Genomic DNA, 23,244 nt, shown 5'->3' on the forward strand with positions numbered 1-23,244 from the left:
ATGCTGAGTGGATCTGATTACTTAATTTTACTTTCAGATTCTTCATTGCAAGTGTCTAGAAATAAAATTGATTTTTTGTTTGTTGATCTTATATCTTTCAACCTTGCTGAACTCATTTATTAAGTCTAATAGTTTTTTTGGAATTCCTTAGCATTTTCCATAAGCAAACTCATGTCATTTACAGAACTAGAGTAGCCCCTGCTTTTCAACAGTTTCAATCACTTGCAGTCAACTGCAGTCTGAAAATATCAAATGGACCATTTCAAAAATAAGCAATTCATACATTTTATTGTTTTTATTATAGTATGTTATAAAAAAATTGTTCTATCCTGTGATAAATTATTATTGTCAGTCTCTTACTGTGCCTAATTTATAAATTAAACTTTTATCATGGGTATGTGTTTGTAGGAAAAGCCACAATAATAGGGAGACAGCATCCAATCTTTCACCAAGAAGTATGATGTTAACTGTGGGTGTTTTAGAGGTACCCTTGATCAGGTTAAGAAAATTTCTTTCTTTCCCTAATTTATTTATTTTATTTTATAGTTTTGTTTTTGTTTGGTACTGGGGATTGAAGCCATGGGTGATTTACCATTGAGTTACATCCCTCGCCCTTTTTGTTTTAAAAAAATTTTTATTTTTATTTTTGAGACAAGATCTAGCTGAGTTGCTGAGGTTGGCCCTAAACTTTTGATTTTCCTGTCTTAGCTTCCCAAGTTGCTGGGATTATATGTGTGCACCACCATGCCTAACTTTGAGTGTTTTATCATGAGAGGGTATTGATTTTGTCAAATAGATTTTCTGCATCTGATAAGGTATTCATGTTTTTATTTTTTATTCTGTTGATATGTGTTGATTTTTTTATATTAAATCAATTGTACATCTGGGATATATCCCTCTTGGTCATGGTGTAGAATTTTTAAATATGGTGACAGATATATAAACATTGAAGATTTTTGAAGCCATATTCCAGGAGATAGTCTGTAGTTTTCTTGTGATATCTTTGTTTAGTTTTGTGTAGGTAATAAATGTTCTCAGAATGAGTTGGAAGTGCTCTCTCCTCTTATACTTTTTGGAAGGGTTTGTGAAGAATTAGTTTTAATTCTTTGAATGTAAGTTAGAAGTCATTGGTAAAACCATTTTGGCCAGGCTGTCTTTTTGAGTAGTTTTTAATTACTAATTTCAGTCAGGAAGAATAGGAGCCAGCAAGAGTGACTCCCAGTTCTAAGTGGGAGAAAACATAGAGAATTTAATTTCCTGAAAGTCAGGTGTGGTGCCCAGCCATCAACATAGCTCCCAGTGGTCCCTGCCTCCTGGTATTCACAACTTACATAGTCATCTCCCACACTGAAATAGGGTTGGTCTTGTGATTGATAGAATAAAAGAGAAATAATAGCATGCCATTTCTAAAAGTAGGTTCAAAAGACATTGCAGGGGCTGGGGATATAGTTTAGTTGATAGACTGTTTGCCTCTCAAGCACAAGGCCCTGGGTTCAATTTCCAGCATCACGAAGAAAAAAAAAAAAAAAAAAACTCACAACTTCCATTTTGGTCACTTTGAGTTTATTCACCTTGAGGAAAGCCAGTTGCTAAGGAGAAGCATACATGGAAGAGAAACTGATGCCTTCAGCCAATGGCAGTGTGAATAAGCCATCTTTCTTGCAGGCAAATCCTGCCAGGCAATGGCAGTGGCTTGACTGCAATCTTGTGAGACTTCCTAATTCGTGGAGACCCAGAAGAAATAGATTCTGGGGGACAATTTGAAAGTCAGTTCTGCCAGTTTTCTAATGAATTAGATGTGTGTGAAATTCAGAGGTCAGGGATAACTTCAGGGATGGTCAAGGATGATGTCAAGATTGTTGACCAAAAGAGAAGGACAGAATGCCATTTCATGTGGTTAGACTTTGTGTTACCAGTAGGTGCGGTCCAAGAAGTTCTCAGAGACAGGGACCTCAACTTAGGACAACATGGTCCATGACAAACACAATAGAAAAGAATCTCTAAATCCATCAGACATTGAGGCACAGAGATTTATGTAGGAAAGGAAGGAGTATACATTCAAAGGAGAACATGGGCCACCTCACGAATGAGAGACTCTTTTGGGAATCTCACATTCTTTTAAAGGAAACCAGGTTACGGGTGGGCATAAAGAGCCATGTGAGAATGACATCAGTCTGGTGAGCTCAAGATGGTTATTGTGATCTGGCAAGTCTCAGGATCCTTAGGTTCACATCTTTTCCATTATCTGATCAAAAGGTAAGGTTGGAAAGTACCCTATATTAGTTTGTATCTTCCTTTGCTCCATCTATTCTAAAAAATACATGTATTAGTGGGCTAATTAGTGAGCACAGCAGTTTTCGCAAGTCATCGAATTTCCAGTAACTTTTAAGATTGTGAGTGAACATTTATAGATTTCTCAGATATTTGGAAGTGATTGACCTGGAAAGAGAGAACTGGCTTGGGGAATGCAGGTATGAGAAACTTTAGCACAAGATTTCCACATTAAAATTGTCTTTTCCTAGTTCTTCCTTTTGTTTCCTTCCTATCTCTTTTTATTTTTGCCCTATATCATGGTTTGAGAAACATGTCGCATTTGGGAATGATTAAGAGTTGTGGGACTGAGTTTTATTAAATACTTTGAATACTCTACCACTTTACCTCTGTGGTAGATTATGTGCTTCACATGTATGAGGACCTGGGTTCCATCCATTCTTAGCATGTGCACGCACACACATGTGCACATACACGTAGAGGCCATTTTATTTTAAAGGCTGTAAATAAGGGGATAGCTCTAGAGAGCTAGTGATAAAAATTTGGGTGTCATCAGCTTATTAATGAAATTTTAAACTATGAGATTGGATGAGAGGGAATGTAAAAGTGTGCCCTTCTCCAGCCACTCAGTTCTCAAATTCAGCTTAAGTGTTTATCAAGGAAAGAGCTCTCTTGACTTGAGTGAAAATATATCCTTTTGCTAAATGGTCCTGTCTCTGACCTTCCACATCTTTGGATTTTTTAAAGTACAGTGGGTGCATCAGGATGTAGGCATCCAGTAAAAAATTAATAAGTAACAGAACTTTGTAGAAGTTAGTCATGTTTACATGTGATTGCAAACTATATAGCACTTTTTCTCCTTTAAATATCCTGTTTTCCTTTAGCAGAAGCATGAGAAGCCAAGCAAACAGCAACTATCCCAAACCATGTAAAACTGGGAAGGATGGGTGTTAATGATCTCTCTCATACTCCAGTTTCCCTGCTTATTTGATCTTTTATTTTGTTTGTTTATTTATATGTGGTGCTGAGCATCAGACCCAGGGCCTCACACACAGGCAAGTGCTCTACCACTGAGCCACAACTCCAGCTTGCTGCTTATTTGTAAAGCAGCATCAAAGCTTTGTCCATCCCTGACCCCAACGTTCCCAATTATGCCTTCTGATTATTCAAAATACACTTCCCAATGCAGTACCTGTCTCCCCTAATCCTGAAAAAGGATTATAAAAAGAGGATGGTTTAGCTGCCTCAGAGCCAAGGAAATGAACATTCTCTCAAGACCTGGGCTTTTACATAATTGCCTCTGATGTTGGCAGTGTCTCAGGGAGTCATGCATTAGCTTCACCAGAGGAACTAACTAGTTAGACGTGCAGGATCACACAACCTGGATCTGATCCTTACTATGGAAACAGAATTTGAGAAGGCCTCCTTAGAAAGCAGAATTCATTATTGGTTTGACCATCTTTGCCTTTTATGTTTTTCATGTAAGAAAGCACAAAGAGTTTACCTGATGTTTTGAGTGCCTTTTCTCAAGCCAACTTGTGAGTCCTAGGGTTTTTTTCATGCTCTCAGGACACCAGCTGTTCACCAGACCCCATTCAGAGAGATTTTGAAATGCAGTTTTCTTCATAATGTCCACATGAGGTGAAAATTTCCTTTTATAAATTTGTTCTGAAAACATTGATTTATTTAATAGCCCAAATCTCTAAATTATATATTGAAAATTGCATTTTCTGTATATTTTTGCCTCTTAGAATGTTAGAGTTGAGCATTAATTGCTCTCTGTTTTATACATTTGTTGGCTATGTAATTTAGGTAATCTTATGGGGAATAAGGGATCATATATTATTAACTTGTAACAAATGAATTATGAATATTTTTTGATTCCCTACATGTGCAGTTACATTATCTCGATTTATTTTATTAGTGACAGTACACATATAACTAATCAATATTTGTCATAAGAAATGTTTTAATCTTTCTAATTGCATTCATTGGGAATGAGTTTTGGATTCCTTCTTTATTCTAGATCCCTTTAAGATGCACCACGATGACAGCCTGGCAGATTCGCTCTTTCTCTCCAGTGGAACAACAAATGCTTTGACATTTACAGGGCAAAATGATCCCTTGGAAGACAGTTATGGTATGGCTTCTCCAACTGGTGTTATTCTGTAGGGAAGAAAAAAATATTTTTCCTTCTTATATTTATTGCTTGGGGCCCATATAGCAAGAGAGATTACCGAGAGAAAAAGAAAGTGAAGATTAATGTGTGTATTTCATATACACATGGGAGGTATTTGGGGAATGACTAATCTCAAGAAGTGGCTTTAGAACTCCAATTATATATAGCGTCTTCAAGTTTTTAAAAAAGCACTTTTCTGGGGGGAGTCTTGGTGTACTCAACCACTAAGCCACATCCCCAGCCCTTTTTTATATTTTATTTAGAGAGACAAGGTCTCTCTGAGTTGCTTAGGGCCTTGCTAAGTTGCTGAGGTTGGCTTTGAACTCGTGATCCTCCTGTCTTAGCCTCTGAGCTGCTGGGATCGCAGGTGGGTGCCACTGTGCCCAACTTCCATACTTGTTTTGAGAATTGGCAAGATAAAGGAAAAGGACTTTTGGGGCCTATAGTAGCAAATTGTGGGGGGCATATCAGTGGTAAAGGCTAGTGAGTAAATCTTGTTATGTAGATTCCTGTGGTGACATCTCCAGGCTGATAAGTGTGTACAGCTGTCTTCAGTGATTAACCTTTGTTCTTTAGGATGGAGAGGGTGAAAGGACACTTTTGAAAGTGCTTTTAGGCAAATAGGAGGAAAGCAAAGAGTTGGGTTTTGTGTTGTTGTTTGTTTTGCTTTCAATATCTGCTTAGTTGACTTCAGTTCAAAGTAATCCTTATGCCAAAGTGGCCTATTTGGGGGCATATTCTGGTCTCTGTACTTCCTTAGCTCCAATTAATATGACCTTTTACCTCTGTCACCTTTGAAGTTAACTAATAGGCAAAATCAGACTTAGGGCCTCTGACTGTGACCAGGCTCACTCCAGATTAATTCACATTCATGCTGTTCAAAGACTACTTACCTCCTCTTAGGACCTATAACTAGGGCCAAATTCTGCATCCTCATTTTATTCACTCATGACTTTGAGCAAATTACTTCCTCCCTAAACACTTTTTTTTCAATCTGCAAAACAACCAGCACTAGTTTCTACATTAAAGAAGTAGTGATGATTAAATAAAATTATATGAAACACTTAGCATTGTGTCTGGTAATCAGTAAATATATCTTAGTTATCAAGAAATAGTAATATCCTCATCATCTCCCTTTGGCATATTTTTAAAAATATATCTATAGATATAGATATATAGATATTTAGTTGTAGATGGACACAAAACTTTATTTGTTTATTTTTATGTGGGGCTGAGGATCAAACCCAGTACCTCACATATACTAGGTAAGCACTAACATATACCACTGAGCTACAACCCCAGCTCCCTGTTGGCATCTTTGATTTCTTTGCTCAGTGTTCTCTGTCTCTGAAATTGACCACCCTCTATTTCTGCTCTTGCTTCTCTTTAGAAGCCTTCTGTAATAGTCTGGGCCTCATGGTTCTTTCTGCACTCCCATATCACTTAGTTCATAATATACAATATGCATTGTTTGCTGTTTGTCTACTTGTCTCTGTAGCTAAATTGTAATAATCTTTTCAGATGTGGTGGTATATGCCTATAATCCTGGCTACTCAGGAAGCGGAGGCAGGAACCTAAGAATTTGAGGTCAGCCTGAGCAATATAGTGAGATCCTACCTCCTAAAAACAAAGAAACAAACAAACAAAAAAAAACCATAATGATCTCAGCAGGGACTGATATTAAATCTCTTGTTGAAACTGGCATAGGATAGAATTACAATAATCTACTTATATTTGTCTAGGGGTGTGTGTGTGTGAGTGCGTTTTGGGGGGTATAATGGAGATTGAACCCAGAGATGCTTCACCTCTAAGCTATATCCCCAGCCCTTTTTATTTTGAGACAGTCTTGCTTACTTGTTGAGGTTGGCCTGGCATTTGCAATCCTCCTGCCTCAACCTCCCAAGTCACTGGGATTATAAAACAAGCACCACTGTATCCAGCTAGTTGTTAATAGTTTTCAAAATATTTTCATACACCAGGTGTTAATTAAGGCTCACCTTTCCTTACTGTACACTATATTTTATTGGTTGTAGTGTTGCTAGAGCTCAATTTTTGTAATACCCTGTAGAAGTAGTCAGTATAGGTGGATTCCTGGTCCTTCTGGAATATAGTGATGCTGCCTATATTTATACAAAACCTGAAGATTGTCAGCAGTGTTTCCTTTAAAACTTTTGTGCTTTGTTTTTTACTGTTCCTTAGTCCTATGTCTTCTTGGGAATATATACAGTTGATTTAAAATACCAAATGATTTTTTTTTTTTTTTTCTCTAATGTCAACCAAATTTCAAAATGTGTTTTGTGTTTTGATATTAGGTATGTCTCCCTGCGATACATTTGCTCCTACAGCTGTTGTACCTCAAGGGTGGTCTATGGAAGCCCCAAACCCTCCACACTCAGAATCCTTTGTTTCTCCAGAGGCCATTGCAAACCCTCCACAGCCAACAACAGGTGAGTTATTTAAACCTGTTTTATCGATTAATAATTACAAATTGATAACTGATATAAATCATCAGGCATATTTTTAGCAGTTTAAAAGAGACACATAAAATTTTCAGAATTACTACAAATGTTTTTAAGTTTGTGTTAGTGATACCAGAGCTGGAAGAGTTATTGTAATTAAAATACAACATGTGGGTTTAAAGGGCAGAGGAAATCCCTTCTTTTTTTTTTGGTTTTGGGAGTTGAACCAGGGTTTCTTAACTACGAGCCACATCCCCAGCCCTTTTTATTTTTTATTTTGAGACAGGGTCTTACTAAGTTGCTTAGGGCCTCACTAAGTTGCTAAGGCTGGCTTTGAAGTTGTGACCTCCTTAGCTTCCCAAGTTGCAGGGGATTACAGGCATGTACCACTGTGTCTGGCAGAAATCCCTTTGTAATTTAATGCAGATTTAGAATTCTGGACTTCTTTTCTTAATAGGAAGGATAACTGACCAGCAGTTCTACAGGTTCCCTTCCTGATACTGATTACATGCCTGTGTTTTTAAGCCTGTATTTTCCCTATTTTCCTCCACAGTTTGTTTTCTCAGTTTCATGTATCTTATTCTTCTAAGTGTTGGGATTGTCAAGGAGTAGGCAGCATACACTAACTCAATAGCTTCTTAACTATGTTTAAGGTCTTATGGTCACAAAAACCAAATATTCTTATGCCCTAAGAAAGTGAGTTTTAAATGCAGAGGTATGAGTAGAAAATGATGGGTCCTAAATTTTTAATTTATTTCCCTTAGAGCTAACTGAGGAAGTAGAAATGGCATCAGTAGAAGAACAACCACCAACAAAAACATTGGAAATAATAATGGGACAGAAGACTACAGAAATGGCACCATGTGGAGAAACAGAGGTAGCCCTGGCCACGGACATGGCACCAGCCACAGAAACAAAGGTGGCATTGACTAAAGATACAGAACAACCCACAAAGTCAGATGTCACACTGCCCAAGGACTTGCAGTCATCCATTGAATCGGATATGTCCCTGGTCAAGGACATGGTCCTACCTATAGAAACAGAAGTAGTCCCAGTTAAGGATGTCATATTGCCCACAGAAACAGATGTGTCTTTGCCTAAGGATGTGGTACTGCCCACAGAAACAGAGGTGGCTATAGGCAAGGATTTGACATTATTTGAAGAAACAGAGAGAGTACCACCTATAAAAATGGATTTGTTTTCACATGAGGGCGTGACATCATCCAAAGAAACAGAGTTAATCCCAGGCAAAGATGTGGTATCACTTTCAGAAATGGAGGTGGCACTGGCTACAGACACTGTATCATCTATAGAAAAATCCTTAACTGAAGAGATGGTGGCGTTATCAGAAAAAGAGGTGGCTCTGGCAAGGGACATGACTCTGCCTTCAGAAGCGACTGTAATCTTCACCAAGGATGCAGTACTGCCCTTAGAAACAGAGGGGACCTCGAACAAGGACATTACTCCGCCTCCAGGAACAGAAATGACCATGGCCAAGGATGTGGCTCCATCCCCAGAATCAAAGGTGGGCCTGGTCAAGGATGTGGCTCCACTCCCAGAAACAGAAGTAGCCTTGGTCAAGGATATGGCTACACCCCCGGAAACAAAGCTGGCCCTGGGTAAGGATGTGGCTCCATCCCCAGAATCAAAGGTGGCCCAGGTCAAGGATATGACTCCACTCCCAGAAAAAGAAGTAACCTTGGTCAAGGATATGCCGCTGCCTCCAGAAACAGATATGGCCGTTAAGGATGTGGCTCTGCCCCCTGGAACAGAGATGAGGGTGACCCTGGCCAACAATGCAACTCCAGCCAAGGATGTTGCACCACCCTCAGGAACAGAGGTGGCACCAGTTGTATTTAAAGACCTGGAAATTGCACAGACTCCGGAAGGAATAAGTGAGAATTCCCAAATAGAATCTCTCGAAAACGAGGGGCAGTCAGCTGTACCTACTTTCATGATTTCACCAGGTATGGGCTTATGTTTCCTCTCAGTATTTCTGTTTACCAGGGTATATTTTCCAGAAGACTAAGGGACAGGCATCATGCCAGGTAAAATAAAGAGGCTCACTGTGCTTTGCAAGTCTATTCATATTCCTACTCTCCTAGACAGCTCTTTTTTACCACCCTCCTCCAACCTCCAGTACCTTATCTATCTTCATTCTCTGCTGCTCTTCCTGTTTTCCAATAATTGCAGTAAAATAGAACATCCACGAACTTCTGTTAACACATCACACAATTTGAATCTATATCCATAGACCCTGCATTCTCTCCTGTTTTTATAAATAAACTGTTCCTGCTCCTAATTAAGGTCAACCTCTCCTCTCATTTTGCAACGGGTCCCATTTCCTCTGGTCAGGTCAAGTATATTTCCCCAGCCATTAGTTTATCTTTTGCCACTCAACAACTTAATCCCCTTTTACTGAATCATTCCCACCAACTGAAAAGCATTTATTATTTTTCCCATTTTGAAAGACAAAAACAGAAACCCTCCAGAGTACTTCTTATCTAGTTCTTCATCTCTGCTGTCTCTTGTAGGAAATTCCTTGAAAACTATTTCCATCTTTAATTTCTCATGGGTGGAAAAATATCTGAAGTAGTTATTCTCTTACTCACATGTGATCTTTACTATTATCTTTAGAACCAGTCACAGCCACAGGCCAAAAGGACAACTTGCCAGATTCTGTGTTAGAGAAATTGGAGCAGAAGAAATCATTGAGCAGTCAACCTTCTGAACTTTCTTCAGAGACCTCAGGTAAGTGAGGAAAACAAAATGGACTCTGAAACAACTTAAACTAGGAGCAGTTGAAGTGATGTTGGTAGATGTTGTTCCTGCTTTCCTGGTTGCATTGTTGTCTTTAGCAGTGCAGTTAATGAGGTCATTTTCCTTTCTTCAATGGATTTCATTTTATTTAGGCAGAATGTCAACTTATTAAATATTTAAAATTATCACTACATCAACTCAAGACACTAAATTTTGATCCATTTTATCTGTTCACTCTCCTTTGTAGTCCTTGGCATTTTATTTGTCCTGTATTTTAGTTTTTCAGCTAGTATGTTCTATAAAGTCTTGCTAGTTACAGTGTGTTCCATGGCTCAACAGCATTTGCACTGTGACTGAACATGTTAGAAATGCAGAATCTTGGGCCCTATCTCAGACCTTCAGAATCATAATCTGCATTTCAACAGCACTCCAAAATAATTTTCATATGTATTAAACTTTGAGAAATACTGTACAACTTTAAGTGTGATTAGTTGTTTATAAGATTACAGGTTTTTGATGATAAGCTGGAAACACACGCATATGAATGTCAACTTGATGATTCTCTGTATACTTTTCTGTTTCTGTGATTGGAATGTGAGCTCCTTGAGGTCCTGGCCAGGACTTACTTCATTTAGAGTCCCTAGAATTTACACACCGTCTAGCAGCAAGTAGGAGCTAAACAAATGAATGGACTTTAAATGTTGTTATACTGACCGAGCATGTCAGTGAAGATTTAATTTAAGTAAGTGCTAATTGTATACAAAATAGACCATCCTAAGGCACATAGATATCCACCCTCATTCTCTGCTGATCTTCCTGTTTTCCAGATAAGTGAAACCCTTCGAGTTATTATTTTATTATTGTAACCTGAATAGAAAGAGGAGTTCCCAGGAGTGAACTCTAAAATCAAAGATTTACATAATAATTAAAGAAAATAGATTAAGAGGTGGCATCAAGTAGTTGCTAATTAATTGTCAAATTAAGTGTAAAAAAGTGTACTATGAGGTGCTATGGCTCACAATTTTTTTGAGAAAAGCTGTAATTAACGTGAGATATTAAGGGCAGTATTTAGAGGACACTGGAGGGATAAGGACAAAAACAAAATAAAGTTTTTTGAAATGAACTCACTGGGTCATACTTGACAGGAGCCATTAAAGACTTGCTCTTAGTGAGTCTCTTTCCAGGAGTTTGGATCCAGATTGTTACTTCCTGAAACTTTTCCAAGGGTGCTTATCCTAATTGTTGAAATTCTTGTCAATCTACTTACCATTACATATATTTCTTTGTCTTTTGGGAAGTACATTTAAGAACAGAACATTGAAATCTAACACATTTGTCTTTCAAAGAAGGATGCTCTGATTCTGGAATGATAAGAATTTTTCTCTGGCCAAAATACTAACTCAGTATCTTTTTTTTTTAAAGCAGCATAAGTCTGGCCTTCTGGTCTGTTTCCCAGAATCAGTCTAGTTCGTTGGACAAGGAGTAGTATAATATTGGTGACAGACTTAGAATTGTAAATTTTGTCCCAAATCATGAATTAGTAATAAGTCAGTTAATAAATATCATCAAAAAGAAATGAGCACTATTTCTTGCTCATCTTGTTTAGAATTGGAACTTGTGTACCTATTAAAAATTACAAAGAGAAATAAGTCAGATTAGATGTATAGGTACTGGGTGAGTACTTATTATGGAGGTTAGAAAGTTTGAAATATTTTGTTATTTTGTAAATATGTTTGAAAAAAAATTCTTATCTGAGATTATGATCTTTGGTAAATCCAGTTAAGGATAAGAAATGTTTTGGAATGAATGGTTTTCTAAAAATATTAGTATTTGAGTTGGTGAAAACAGACTGCTTAACTGAGTCACTAAATGAACTTTTTTTTTTTTTTTAAAGAAACAATAACAAGGAGCTTGTTGTTTAGAATTTTAGCCAACTTCATGTATTGCAGGTGCCCCTCCCACACAAGGCACACAAGTTTGCAGATCCAGTGACTGCAGGTCAGCCCGGCCCAAGCCTACCAGGGCCCCTCCTATGCTTCTGGAAGGCTTGACTCCACAGAAGACTCTTGATCCCAGGCTAGGCCCTTTCCCTTTGTGTGAGTTGGGTTGGGTCTCTGGTTCAGCTTCCTCTGGTGATCCTGGGAACCAAAGGAAAAGTGTTCATGCTGACTTCCTTGAACCCCAGAGGGATTTCAGCAGGGAGGCCTGGGATGTAGAAAGCATGCCAATGATGATGAAGAAAAAGAAGAAGAAACCAAAGCAAAAGAGATATTCTCAACCCCGGGCTGCTGGATCTTGGAATGATGACAGTGCAGAAGGGCCTAAAGGTTACCCCTTTGTGGCTGGTCCCCATAAATCAGTTGTCCTCCCAAGTCAGTCTGCTACTGTGGACATGGAATATGGACTTGTATCCAGAGAGAATTTGAAAAGAGAAGGTGTAGTTGATTCCAGAGCAGCCAGTGGTGAGAACTTTATCTCAGAGGATCTCAGAGTTCCTTTGTGTCCAGAAGAAACTCCAAAAACTGCAGAAAATTCTCAATCCAAGCTGCGAGTAGAGGAAGAAGGCAGAGCAAACACATCAGTGCCACGTAACCAAGATAAGAAATTGCTGCAGCAGGGTGAATACAAACCACAGCCTGCACCCCTCCTGAAGACCCCTGTGGATAAAAGCCAGATGGTGAGCCTTCCCAGCCTGACAGAAGTTTCTGAACACAAAGCGGGAGCTCTTTTGGAGATCGGATCTAAAGAGGCCCAGTCTCCTATCCTGGACCAAGAGGTTGTGAGTGGAGTTTCAAAACCCACAGCAGCAAAAGAATTAACTAATTTGATACCAACTTTAATAGCAAGTGATCCATTAGAAGATAGTCTCAAAGAAGAGAATGATGAAAGTAAAATGACTAAACTACAGAATGTCAACCAGAAAGTGTTTCTTAAAGGATCTGTAGAGGCTAAAGAACTAAAAAAGGAAGGATTTCCCAAGCAAAAAGAGGAAATCAACATCTTTACTTCTGAGCAACTGCAAGGCCAAGTGTTAGTTCAGGCTCCAGGGCTAGGAAATGAGCCATTTAAGAGAATGCCAGGTGATGGCAAAAGCAGGAAGGGAAGGGGAAGTTCTGGGAAAGTGAGAGTGAGTTCTGGGAAGCCTAGAACAAAATCTGACCTGCTCTATGTTCTGGACAGTGAGAAGGATGAAAGGGCTGTTCTTGTGTCAAATGAGCCAGTTCCTAAAACTGAACAAATGACTACTAAGGATAAGAGAGAAGAGCTTGGATTGAATTCTTCAAAGCAACCAGGATACATGGTTGATTTCACTGAGGCAATAGTGATGGGGGAAGCTAAGGAGATAACAGACCCTAGGGTGGGAAGCACTTTGCAGGCATGGATTCCATTGGAAAATGGGTCAACCTTGACTCAGACTTCTGATGCTAGGACAGAAAGAGGAACCTTAGGCAAAAATATGGGTGTAAGTAACCCGAGCAAGGAAGGAAAGTGTCCTTGGATGGACCATGAGTCAACTCCTTGGTTTTCTGAAAAGCCTAAAAAGAGAAGTAATGAAGGTAAAAACAAAAAATCTAAAATTAATTATCCCATAAACAAGGAGGAAATCCCTAACCCACCTTTTGAAGGGAAGGATGGAAAATTATCTGATAGTATTCCCCATAAAAACAGGGAATTAGGACTCACTTCCCCCAAAATACAAGATCCTTTGTTCTTGCATACATCAGGTACACCCACAGTGGAAGCACTTGACAGAAAAGGTAAAAATGTTGAGGTTAATTCTGCTGAGCTTGGGGCTCCTGAGGGGAACAAAACAAACACAGCCAAGGATTCTGCTATTATTGAACCAGCTGCCAAGGTGACAGATGTAAGCTGCCAAGACCAAATTCAGGGGGCAGGATTTGTTCCCTCAGTCGCATCCGAGGAGAATAAGACAGATGCAACTAAGGGATCCACAGCAGTGGCTGACAAACCAAATAAAAGGAGTAGTGATGAAAAAAGCAAAAAGGTTAAAAATAGTTCTCCCAAGAAGCACATTCTGGAGAGTAAGATAGATGCAACAAAAATACATGTTCCCATGGAAACCACAGGGGACCTCAGAATTGAAGGAATGGGCTATGTGGACGAAAATAGAAATATTACATTTACCTGTCCCAGAACACTGTCAGGGCTCATGAATAAGTCAGCTCCTATAGAGACTGTGGAATCAGCAGCCTGTAAAAAACTGCCCACTCTTCCTCCTCCTCAAGTAGTAAAGGAAAATAATTCCTTACCAGACACCTTGGCAAAAAGTGGGGAAGAGAGAGTCCCAGCTCAGATTTCTAAATTATTAGTGGAAGATAACTGCAACAAAGATGGGGTCCTAGGGCAAGAAAGACCCAAAACTCCTTCTGCTGATATGCCATCTACCAGCACAGAAGGAATTGCCCTGCCTTTTATAGCAGCCATAGAAACAGTGAATAGTCGGGAAGATTACTGTCTTAAGAATCAAAGTGAGCTTGCTGGTCCCATGAAAAATGAAGCAGGGACAGATGAAGGGCATGTGGTAGGAGAATCTGAGTTGCTGAACTGTGATGCATCCAAGTTTTCAGTAGAGCAAATCACAGAGCCAGCAAAAGGGCACCATCTTCCTGAAGTGCCCACAGAAGTCCAGGGCCTGCCAGGAGAGACAGGAGTCCTAGCAGCATATGCAGATAGGGGTGATTTCCCAACATCTTCAGTGAATACAGAGAAGGAGACTGAAAAAGACTCTACTTCTGCTCAAACTCCTGACTTATTGGGAGACAAAGCCCAAAACCTCAGTTTCCTCGAGGACCAAAATACTAAAGATAGAGATTCTAAGGGCCCAGATTATTTGAATAAGGAGGTAGATGTGACTCTTTTGCCTCCAGAACATGAAAAGGATAGATTTAAAGACATTAGACTGACTTTTAAAGTCACAGAATTGGAATGTGTTTCCCCACCAACACCAGAACTCCAGTCCAGTTTCTCATGTGGCAAAGTTGAAGTTCCTCCTTCAGGGGTGGTAGATAAGTTAGAAATGACTGCTTCCAAGGGTCTTCAACTCCCAGAACTCAAAGATAACATCATGGAAGAACCTCAGAAAATGACAGAAAAATCTGAACCAAAGACACTGGGAGAAGAAAAGAAGGAAGATAAAAGCAAAATGATAGAACCAATGAAAGGCTACATGAGACCTACAAAGTCCCGAGGACTTACTCCCCTTTTGCCAAAATCTACATCCCAGGAACGAGAGAGATCCAAACACCTGAAATCCAGTGGTATGAACCTGCCATGACAAAATGTGTGTGCTTGTGGCTTTTGAGTCTGCATCAAAAAGACAAAAAACTTGTGCCTTGGTTCCATCCAGATTCTAATAATCCTTGTTAATCTTGGTTTGTTGGCATGAAAACCTTTAACTGCTACTTACATGTTTTCTGCAGCCAAGGCATGCCCTGTGTCCAGCTTGAGGAGCCTAGGGACTCAGTTGCATGCCTTTTTACTTAGTACTGAACCTTGAATTTTAGGGGAAGTTGAAAAGAAACTCTTTCACTGTCCACCATTATTGATTTTAAAAAAAATTGTGCCTCCTACAATGTTTACAACCAAATTTTAATCATTGATTGGTATAAGGATTCATAGGAAGAAAGAAAATGTTTCATGTCTACCTGAGTACATGAGATTCTCGCCCCCCCCCGCACCCCCCCCCCCCCGGGTATATATGTAGCTTGTGCTAGTGGGAATAAATATCTAAATTGCTTATAGAGCTAGTGAAAATGATCTGTTCTCTTTTGGGGAAATGGTAGCTTCAGACTAGCACTGGTGGGCATAGACTTTATTTGTTTCTAGTAGTGGGAAATGATCTCTAGATACAGCCACATTCTTTGACCAATTTGTTGCTTACAGCCATTAGCAGACTGTTAAATGTGTGTTAGAGTTTTGGGCATAGTCTATGTCTATGAAACATAGTTCATAAGACTTGGCCCATTATGGATTCCTCATAATTTTTGCCCCTTTGGTTCTAATTAACCATGCAATTAGAATGAGATTGGAGATGATTTATTTAAGATGTAGAACTAGTTAGCCTTTTTTTCCCCCTTGAAAAGTATGTACTTAATGTCGACTTCCCTGGGACTAACCTTGAAATGTATTTCCTTGCCTTTGAAGTTTTTTGCAGCCCACAAATGACATTCTTTCTTAATCACTGTTTCCCAGCTTGCATGATAGAGCTACTAACACCAGAAATTTAAAACAAAAACAAAAACTCACCAGTTGATCTTAGCCAAGTAGCCTGCAGAGACTTCATCATGGAGTTATATTCTGCACAGTTTGGACCTGTTCTTTTCTGTAAAGCTTGTGCTATGCATGGATTTGTACCTAGTAAGGAATACTTAGACTATATAAGTAAAGAATGCTGACTGTTATTATTTGTGTACAATATATTCATCTTTTCTGCTTTTATTTTCCTTCTATTGTCACCCTTTAACTAAGGCAAACTGAGTACAGTAGTATGTATAGGGCACCCCCCTATTCTATGCATTTTTTTAGTTTTGGCTTCTTGGCCATTTCTTTAGTTTAGCAGTGATCCAAAGGGTAATGTGTAAATTTTGTGGAAATCTAACCAGTATTTCCAAAGATATAGTAGTATTGTCAAATAAATAATTTTTGCATGGTATTTCCAAAGAAATGCATAAAAAGGATTTTTGAAACAGACAGGTGCTGCAGAACTTTTGAGGCCCTGCCTTGGCCAGGTCAAGCTCAGAGACTATGTGTTAGGAGTGTCCTTGAAAAGTGGTGGAGAAAGAGGGTAATGGATTTTAGATAAAATGTATTATTTATCTTCTCTGAATTCTACTATATATTTTCCCTAAGGACACTCTGTACTTAGGGAAAACTCTGTACTTAGTTAAAAAAAAAAAAGTTTGACTGATTTTTGCATAGGTTAACACATTCACATGGTACAAAGGAATGTGCAATAAAATATAAATCAGCCTCCTCCATTAACCCCATCTGGTTTTCAGTCTTCAGAGGCAACCAATTTTAATAGTATTGTACACATCCTTCCAGATCATTTATGCTTAAAATAGCAGTGACATATATATTTCCTGATTTTATATAAATGAGACATGACATACATACTGATGTGTGCCCTGCTTTTTAATTTTGTTTGTTTTCCTTTTGAGGAACTGGGGATTGAACCCAGGGCCACTCTGTCACTGAGCCACACTTTAGCCCTTTTTTACTTTTTATTTTGAGACAGGGTCTCACTTAGTTGCTGAGGCTGACCTTGAACTTGAGATCCTCCTGCCTCAGTCTCCCAAGTCTCTGGGATTACAGGTGTGTGCTGCCACACCGGACTTGGTTTTGCCTTTTAAATTTAACAATTTTTAAAGAAATCCTTAAAAATCAGAACAAAGAAAGCAGCCTCATTCCTTTTGTTTACAAAATGTCATACTCCTGCCAGTGTATCTGTCAGATTCAAATGGGCTCCAGAGTTGAAACACTGGTTTGAAGAAGGTGTATTTATAATTTTGAAAGGTGTTGCCAAATTGCTCACTGTTGGGCCATAGAGATGTTTTAGAGTTAGTCTACTGTCAACCCAGATGAAGACCTGTTTCCCTGTATTTTCTCTACTAATGTGACTTCTTTTATAAATATATATTTAACACATAAAGTTTTTTAATTGTTGATGGGCCTTCGTTTTATTTACTTACTCATTTATTTATGAACTTATTTATTTACTTATATATGGTGCTGAGAATCGAACTCAGTGCCTCACACGTGCTAGGCAAACACTCTATCACTGAGCCACAACCCCATGCCCCTAATGTGACTTCTTGTTGTTGTTATGTATACTGATATAATAGGTGAAAAAATATTTTTTCAAGATAGATTTATTTACTTAATGACCACTTTGTGTATCATCGATAATATTTATAAAACCCATCTCCATTTTGAATTTCTAAAAATATTTTCTATTAATTTTTAATTACACCTTTTAAGTCTGCCAGCAATCTAAAATTTACTTATTTCTGGATTTTGTCTTCATTTATTTTTATAAGATGTGATGTAGGATTACTTGGGCATCCCATTGTCATTTGTGTATAGTATCTCTACTGATAACACCACTTTCGTCATGCTTGGTATACTTCTGAACTTCCCTCACCCCTCATGCATTGATCTTTTCTCCATTCAAACTTCAGTAACAACCGGCTTAATATATTTTAATATGTAGAGTAGGGCAAGCACTATTTGCCCCGTTGCTGTCTTTCATACTTGTCCTATTATTATTATTATTATTACATATAAACCTGAAAATTGACTTGTATAATTTTGTAAAAGAAAAAAAAATCCAGTCTATTTTTCTTGGAATCAATGATGTATCTATATTATCCTTATGGGAGCTGATATGTTATATGTTGAGTTTTTTTATTCAGCAGTATAATATGCCTTTCATGTTGTCAGTGTTGGTTCATCACTGGTGTTTGGATGTTCTAGTCATACAGGTTTTGTACATTTCTGGCAAAACTTATTCCAGAGTATCCAGAAACCAGGCAAATGTGCAAGTGCAGAGCTTCAGGCGAGCCTGCAGCTCTGGGGCAGGGCATTGGTGTGTTGGGGAACACAGGGTTTGTGATAGGAATCTAAACTGGGTGTCCCATTATGTCCATCCATTTGTGGTCCGTGTAGGCTCTGATGTTTTTTCCGTAACTGGTACTAGATTTGGCCTTGTTAAATTTCATCTTTTATCCTTACTTTGAATTTTTTGTGTTGACTGTCCCACCCTGAGATTACCACTAATTCTCACATATTTTGTCCTCATTTGTCCTGTGGTCAGGTGGTATTACCCATGTTTTTCAATATTTGTTAGTAAAGATATTAGTGGAATAGCAATTGCAATTTCTCTCTCTCTCACTTGCTCTCTCTCTCACACACACACAACAATATTATGAAAAATTCCATTTTACAGATGAGAAAATGGAGGCTCTCAAGATTAAGCTCATATAGATAGTAAAATGGCAGAGCTAGAACTGGAACCCAAGTCTTGCAGAGTCTAAAGTTAATGCTTTCTGCATTCTTGCCTCAGAGGAACCTTCCAGAAGTTTTTAGCCACTGCCAAAGAAAAAGATGATGGTTGCTAATTAGTAATTATATTTTTTTTCTTTTAGTGTTTAAGCAGTTGCTAAACTTATTTCCAGCTAGAGTACTAAAGACACATGAGGATATAAATTGTGAATCAGAAATTAATTTAGACTTAGAATCTAGGTCTTTTAGTTCTGTCTAGTATCTTATTCTCCATACAGAGTCTGTTTGATTTATTCATGTGTTCTTCATACCCAGCGTAGAACTTTACATATACGTGATGCTTGAAGACATTCTTTAAATTATAAATGATTTTGCTGATTTTATCCTGTTTGGATGTGGGACAAGTAAATATATTGCTCAAGTCTTTTCCATCTTACTGTTTTCTATCCTGTTATTATTATCTTTTTTTCATGCCACTCTCAAGTTCAGGGAAACTCACATCTTTTGCATGTTGTTCCACCTAGGAAGGATTAATGAGATACTTAAGGAAGTCTGGGCTCAGCTTGTCAAAAATGAACTTCTTGTGGGACTGTGTTTTTGTTTTGTTTTGTTTTGTTTTGTGAAGGGAAGGGAAGGGAAGGGAAGGGAAGGGAAAGGAAGGGAAGGGAAGCAGAGAAGCACAAGTTTGAAAGGATGTTCCATATGATTATGGTACCCCCTTTATTCCCCTGGAAACTACGTAGAGCTCTGAATGACAGTGCACATGGGGTGTCATTACTGTAAAAGGCATAGTTAGGGATCCGTATAGATAGGCCTTGCATTTGCCATGCTGAAGCCTGGTCTCCTTTTTATCTAGCTTCATTTCTTTTTCTTCAATTTGCTTGAGCTCTTCAACTGTCTCCTAGCAGCTGGGAATGTCAGTTTATGGTGGGAAATTTTCTTAGTGTGAAACTTGAAGTAATTTATAAACCCAGAATCTTAACAGTTTCAAGGCCCTTGTACATAAATAAAATATGCTCAGCAGATGAAAAAATCATTTGTAATCTTAGAACTTGCTACTATTTTACAACCGGAGGAGTACCTGTTTGATAATGTCTTAACTGGAGTGCCATCACTTAAGTACCTTTCTTCATTGCTTTACCCCACTCACCCTCTCTTTCTCTGGCCTTTTTCTTACTATCATCTTAATGAAGTTTATTTGGATTCTAAACATCACATAACTAAAAATAGCTACCATTTAGTGAGACTTAACCATATGCCCATTCTAAACTCTTTTAACCTTCAAACAATCCTATATAGTGAGTGCTACTATTACCTTGTTTGACAGGGAACATCTAATTTTTTTTTTTTTTTTAAGTATTAGTTCAAACTATTAGTTATCCTGCTTTTGTCTGTCTATTTTTGGAGGGTGCTGGGGATCGAACTTAAAGCTTCATGTGTGCTAAGCACGAACTGTACCACTGGGCTCCTGTCCTACTTTTTTTTTGTTTCTTCTTCTTCCAGTGGTAGGAATCAAACCATGTGCCTTTAATACACTAGTCAAAAAGTGTACCACTGAACTGTACCCGAGCCACCTAATATTCTACTTTTAAAAGGAAATTCTTCCTTTGCATTCTCTCACTTTTTCCCTCTGACTTACAGCATTAGGAGATTTGGAAGACAAATGATAAACAACTTGGCTTCCGAATTTCAGTATTATAAATATATTCACTTCTTGAAAATAAGGTGACTTTCATTATTTTTACCTGTGACACATTTACTGAAGCAGGTCATCTCATCTGTGAAAAGATTGAAATTGTTAGTCTTTAAAGTGGTTAGAATTGGTGGTAATTTTTATAAGTTTTAGACAATATTTAAGTATAAAGCTTGCCTATTCTGCACAAATGAGCATGCAACATGATTTGAACTTTCTGATATTTAGTTCATTCTTTCATTTAACAGATACCAAGTGAGGTTTTTCCTATACTGTAAAAGTAGGTAATGAAACACATTCTGTAGTCTTTAAGGGTTCCAGAGAGGGGAGATAGACGATTTTACTCCAGAGAGAGAATAGAAGCACAAGCTATATGCTGCAGGATTATAGAACAGACAGGGACTGAGCCCTTGTAGGAGAGCAAGGGCCTGTGAGGTATGAATGGGTCTGAATGTGGCTAAGAGTTTTCTGAGCAAAGTGGGGTAAAGCATTCTAGGGGTTAGAATGAATAGTGACCTGCAGGTGCATGAAATATTTGAGGAATAGCAAACATTGTGGTCTGACTAGCACTTAAGTCATTTGGGAAACGGATAGATCTGTGAAGCTTTTTGAGAGGAGATTACAGAAAAGTAGATAATCTCCTAAAAGATCCTGGGTGTCCTATGTGTACCTCCATAAGCAGAGGATCTTAGATTTATGCTGAAAGTGATTGGGGGCAGGAATTGTGTTTCTGTCTAGTTTTAGTTTGAGATTTTCTCTTCTTTTGGGGGGAAGCCATGGGAAAAGTCAATTCTATACTTAAAAGAATAAAAGCCTGGAATTTCCAAAGTTGTACTTCTTGGAGAGTTTTTCATTTATAAACATGTTAATGATTTGGGTTCATGTAAATCAGATTACTAGCTTCATTTTTTCATTCTGTTTGCTTTCCGACTTTTTAAAAGTTAATCAAGAGAATCATCAGTTAAACGTGTCCCAAGAAATGTTTCTAAAATTCAGTAGAATATGATTTTTAATGGTTTTGCATACATGTATATATGTATGACACAGCCATCATTTGCTTCACAGCTTTCAGCTTGTATTAGTAAAGAGTATCATCAGTCTTTGTAATTAGTATAATTATCAACTTTCATTGTAATGATAATTTATTAGAATCACTTCCTGGCCACAATAACAGGGAACAGTTGGTCCGTTTGGAAAGTATCGTTGCCTTAGTAACTGATAAGAAAGAAAGCAAAGAAACTAGTCACCAGAGCATACAAAACCTAAGGCCCTGAACAGGTTAAATACTAGCTCCAGGCACAAGGCAAAAAAACAGAAACATCTGTAGTGCATCTGCTAGGATCAAGCCTTATAGACTGTGCAGAGCCCTTGGAGGCTTGACGTGTCATTATATATCTGATAAGAGTCTTAGAAATCATCTTCTGATCAGCAACACAGAAATCCATACCATTTTATCAGACTTAGAATAAAATGGACTCTCTAAATCTTTAACCCAAAGAATATTCAAAGTCACCACCTCTTGGGATGAATTGAAGACAGCTTTAAGTATGGGAAGGTCAGGTCAAATGACATAGAGGCAGTGTAAAAGGAATTTATCCATTCTTTCACTTAGCAGACCTTTTTTTGAGAAACTCTTTACTTTGTCAAGCATTTTGCTGGTCACATGCACAGCAGAAAGGGACAGGTCACCATCCTGTCTTCTAGAATCTCCCAGTAAAGGCATATAAATAAAAGATTATCATGTACTTTCCAAATCCTAGGAAGGGGTAAAGTTTTGTGGAAATATGAAGGACTCACTTTGGGAGGGGAAGTCTGGGAGGCTCTACAAGGACATTTAAGCCAGTTCTGATTGAGTGGGAAGATAACCTAGAGAATCAAGGAATTGCAGTGTCATGTGAGTTTAGAATTTATGTCTTCTGCATTTAAGTAGTCGTCTTTTTCCATGAGCAGACTCACCCTTTAAGACTTGATGTAAAGGGTTGGAGTTGTGGCTCAGTGGTTGAGTGCTTGCCTAGCATGTGTGAAGTGATGGGTTCGATTCTCAGCAGTGACAACTAAAAAAATTTTTTTAAATACTTTTTAAAAATAGAGTATACCAACTTGATGTAATATCACAGTGACTGGCAGATTTGAGTTCCTTGCTACAGCTCTCTTCTGTGAGTAAATGTGCATTCCTGAATGAGATTATGTCTGTGGTTCTAAATTGGTCTCTGACACTGACTTGGCCATCCTCTGGCACCACCATACCCGGCAGGTTTTGTTTTTGTTTTTGTTTTGTAGTACGGGGAATTGAGCCCCATGGTAGATAAGCACTCTTTCACTGATTTATATCCCCAGTCCTTTTAAATTTTTTTAAATTTTGAAACAGGGTCTCACTAAGTTGCCTAGGCTGACCTTGAATTTGCCATCCTCCTGCCTCAGCCTTCCAAGTTGCTGGAATTACAGGCATGTGCCACTGTACCCAGCTCCTTTGAAATAGTTTTCTTCACTGATCAAAAAAAAAAAAAAAGGGACATTAACAAGGAGAGTCTAACTGGAGATGTAGCTCAGTGGTAGAGCATTTGCCTAGCATGTGCAGAGCCCTGGGTTCACTCTCCAGCATCAGAAAAAAAAAAGTTCTTTTTAGAAAAAGGGACTGTTGGGCCTGTGGTTCTGGTTCAGTAGTAGAATGCTTGCCTAGCTCATGTGAGGCACTGGGTTTGAGCCTCAGCGCCACATAAAAAAATAAAGAAATAAAAGTATTGTGTCCATGTATAACTAAAAATATTAAGAAAATGGGAGAGTTATCCAGTAAGTAAGATTAGTTTTTCTCAGAGGTGCGGAAAGATTGGTAGTCAGAAACTAGGCATCTTTTATGT

General features: G+C 38.3%; 1 protein-coding gene across 16 annotated transcripts in view; it reads left to right on the forward strand.

Annotated features, from left to right (window-relative positions):
* Positions 1-23,244, forward strand: part of MAP4 (microtubule associated protein 4) — a 178,164-nt gene that overhangs the window by 117,096 nt on the left and 37,824 nt on the right. For 10 of the 16 annotated variants that reach the window (XM_079116675.1, XM_079116672.1, XM_079116669.1 and 7 more), the window contains 5 exons: positions 4,298-4,411; positions 6,763-6,897; positions 7,674-8,876; positions 9,547-9,660; positions 11,619-14,948. In XM_079116675.1, coding sequence (XP_078972801.1) covers positions 4,298-4,411; positions 6,763-6,897; positions 7,674-8,876; positions 9,547-9,660; positions 11,619-14,948 — 4,896 coding nt within the window. The remainder of the gene's footprint in view (positions 1-4,297; positions 4,412-6,762; positions 6,898-7,673; positions 8,877-9,546; positions 9,661-11,618; positions 14,949-23,244) is intronic. The other 6 variants (XM_079116663.1, XM_079116664.1, XM_079116665.1 and 3 more) reach the window with 2 other exon arrangements.

This window comes from Sciurus vulgaris (assembly GCF_902686455.1).
Source record: "Sciurus vulgaris genome assembly, chromosome: 16".
In the NCBI taxonomy this organism is placed as follows: Eukaryota; Metazoa; Chordata; class Mammalia; order Rodentia; family Sciuridae; genus Sciurus; species Sciurus vulgaris.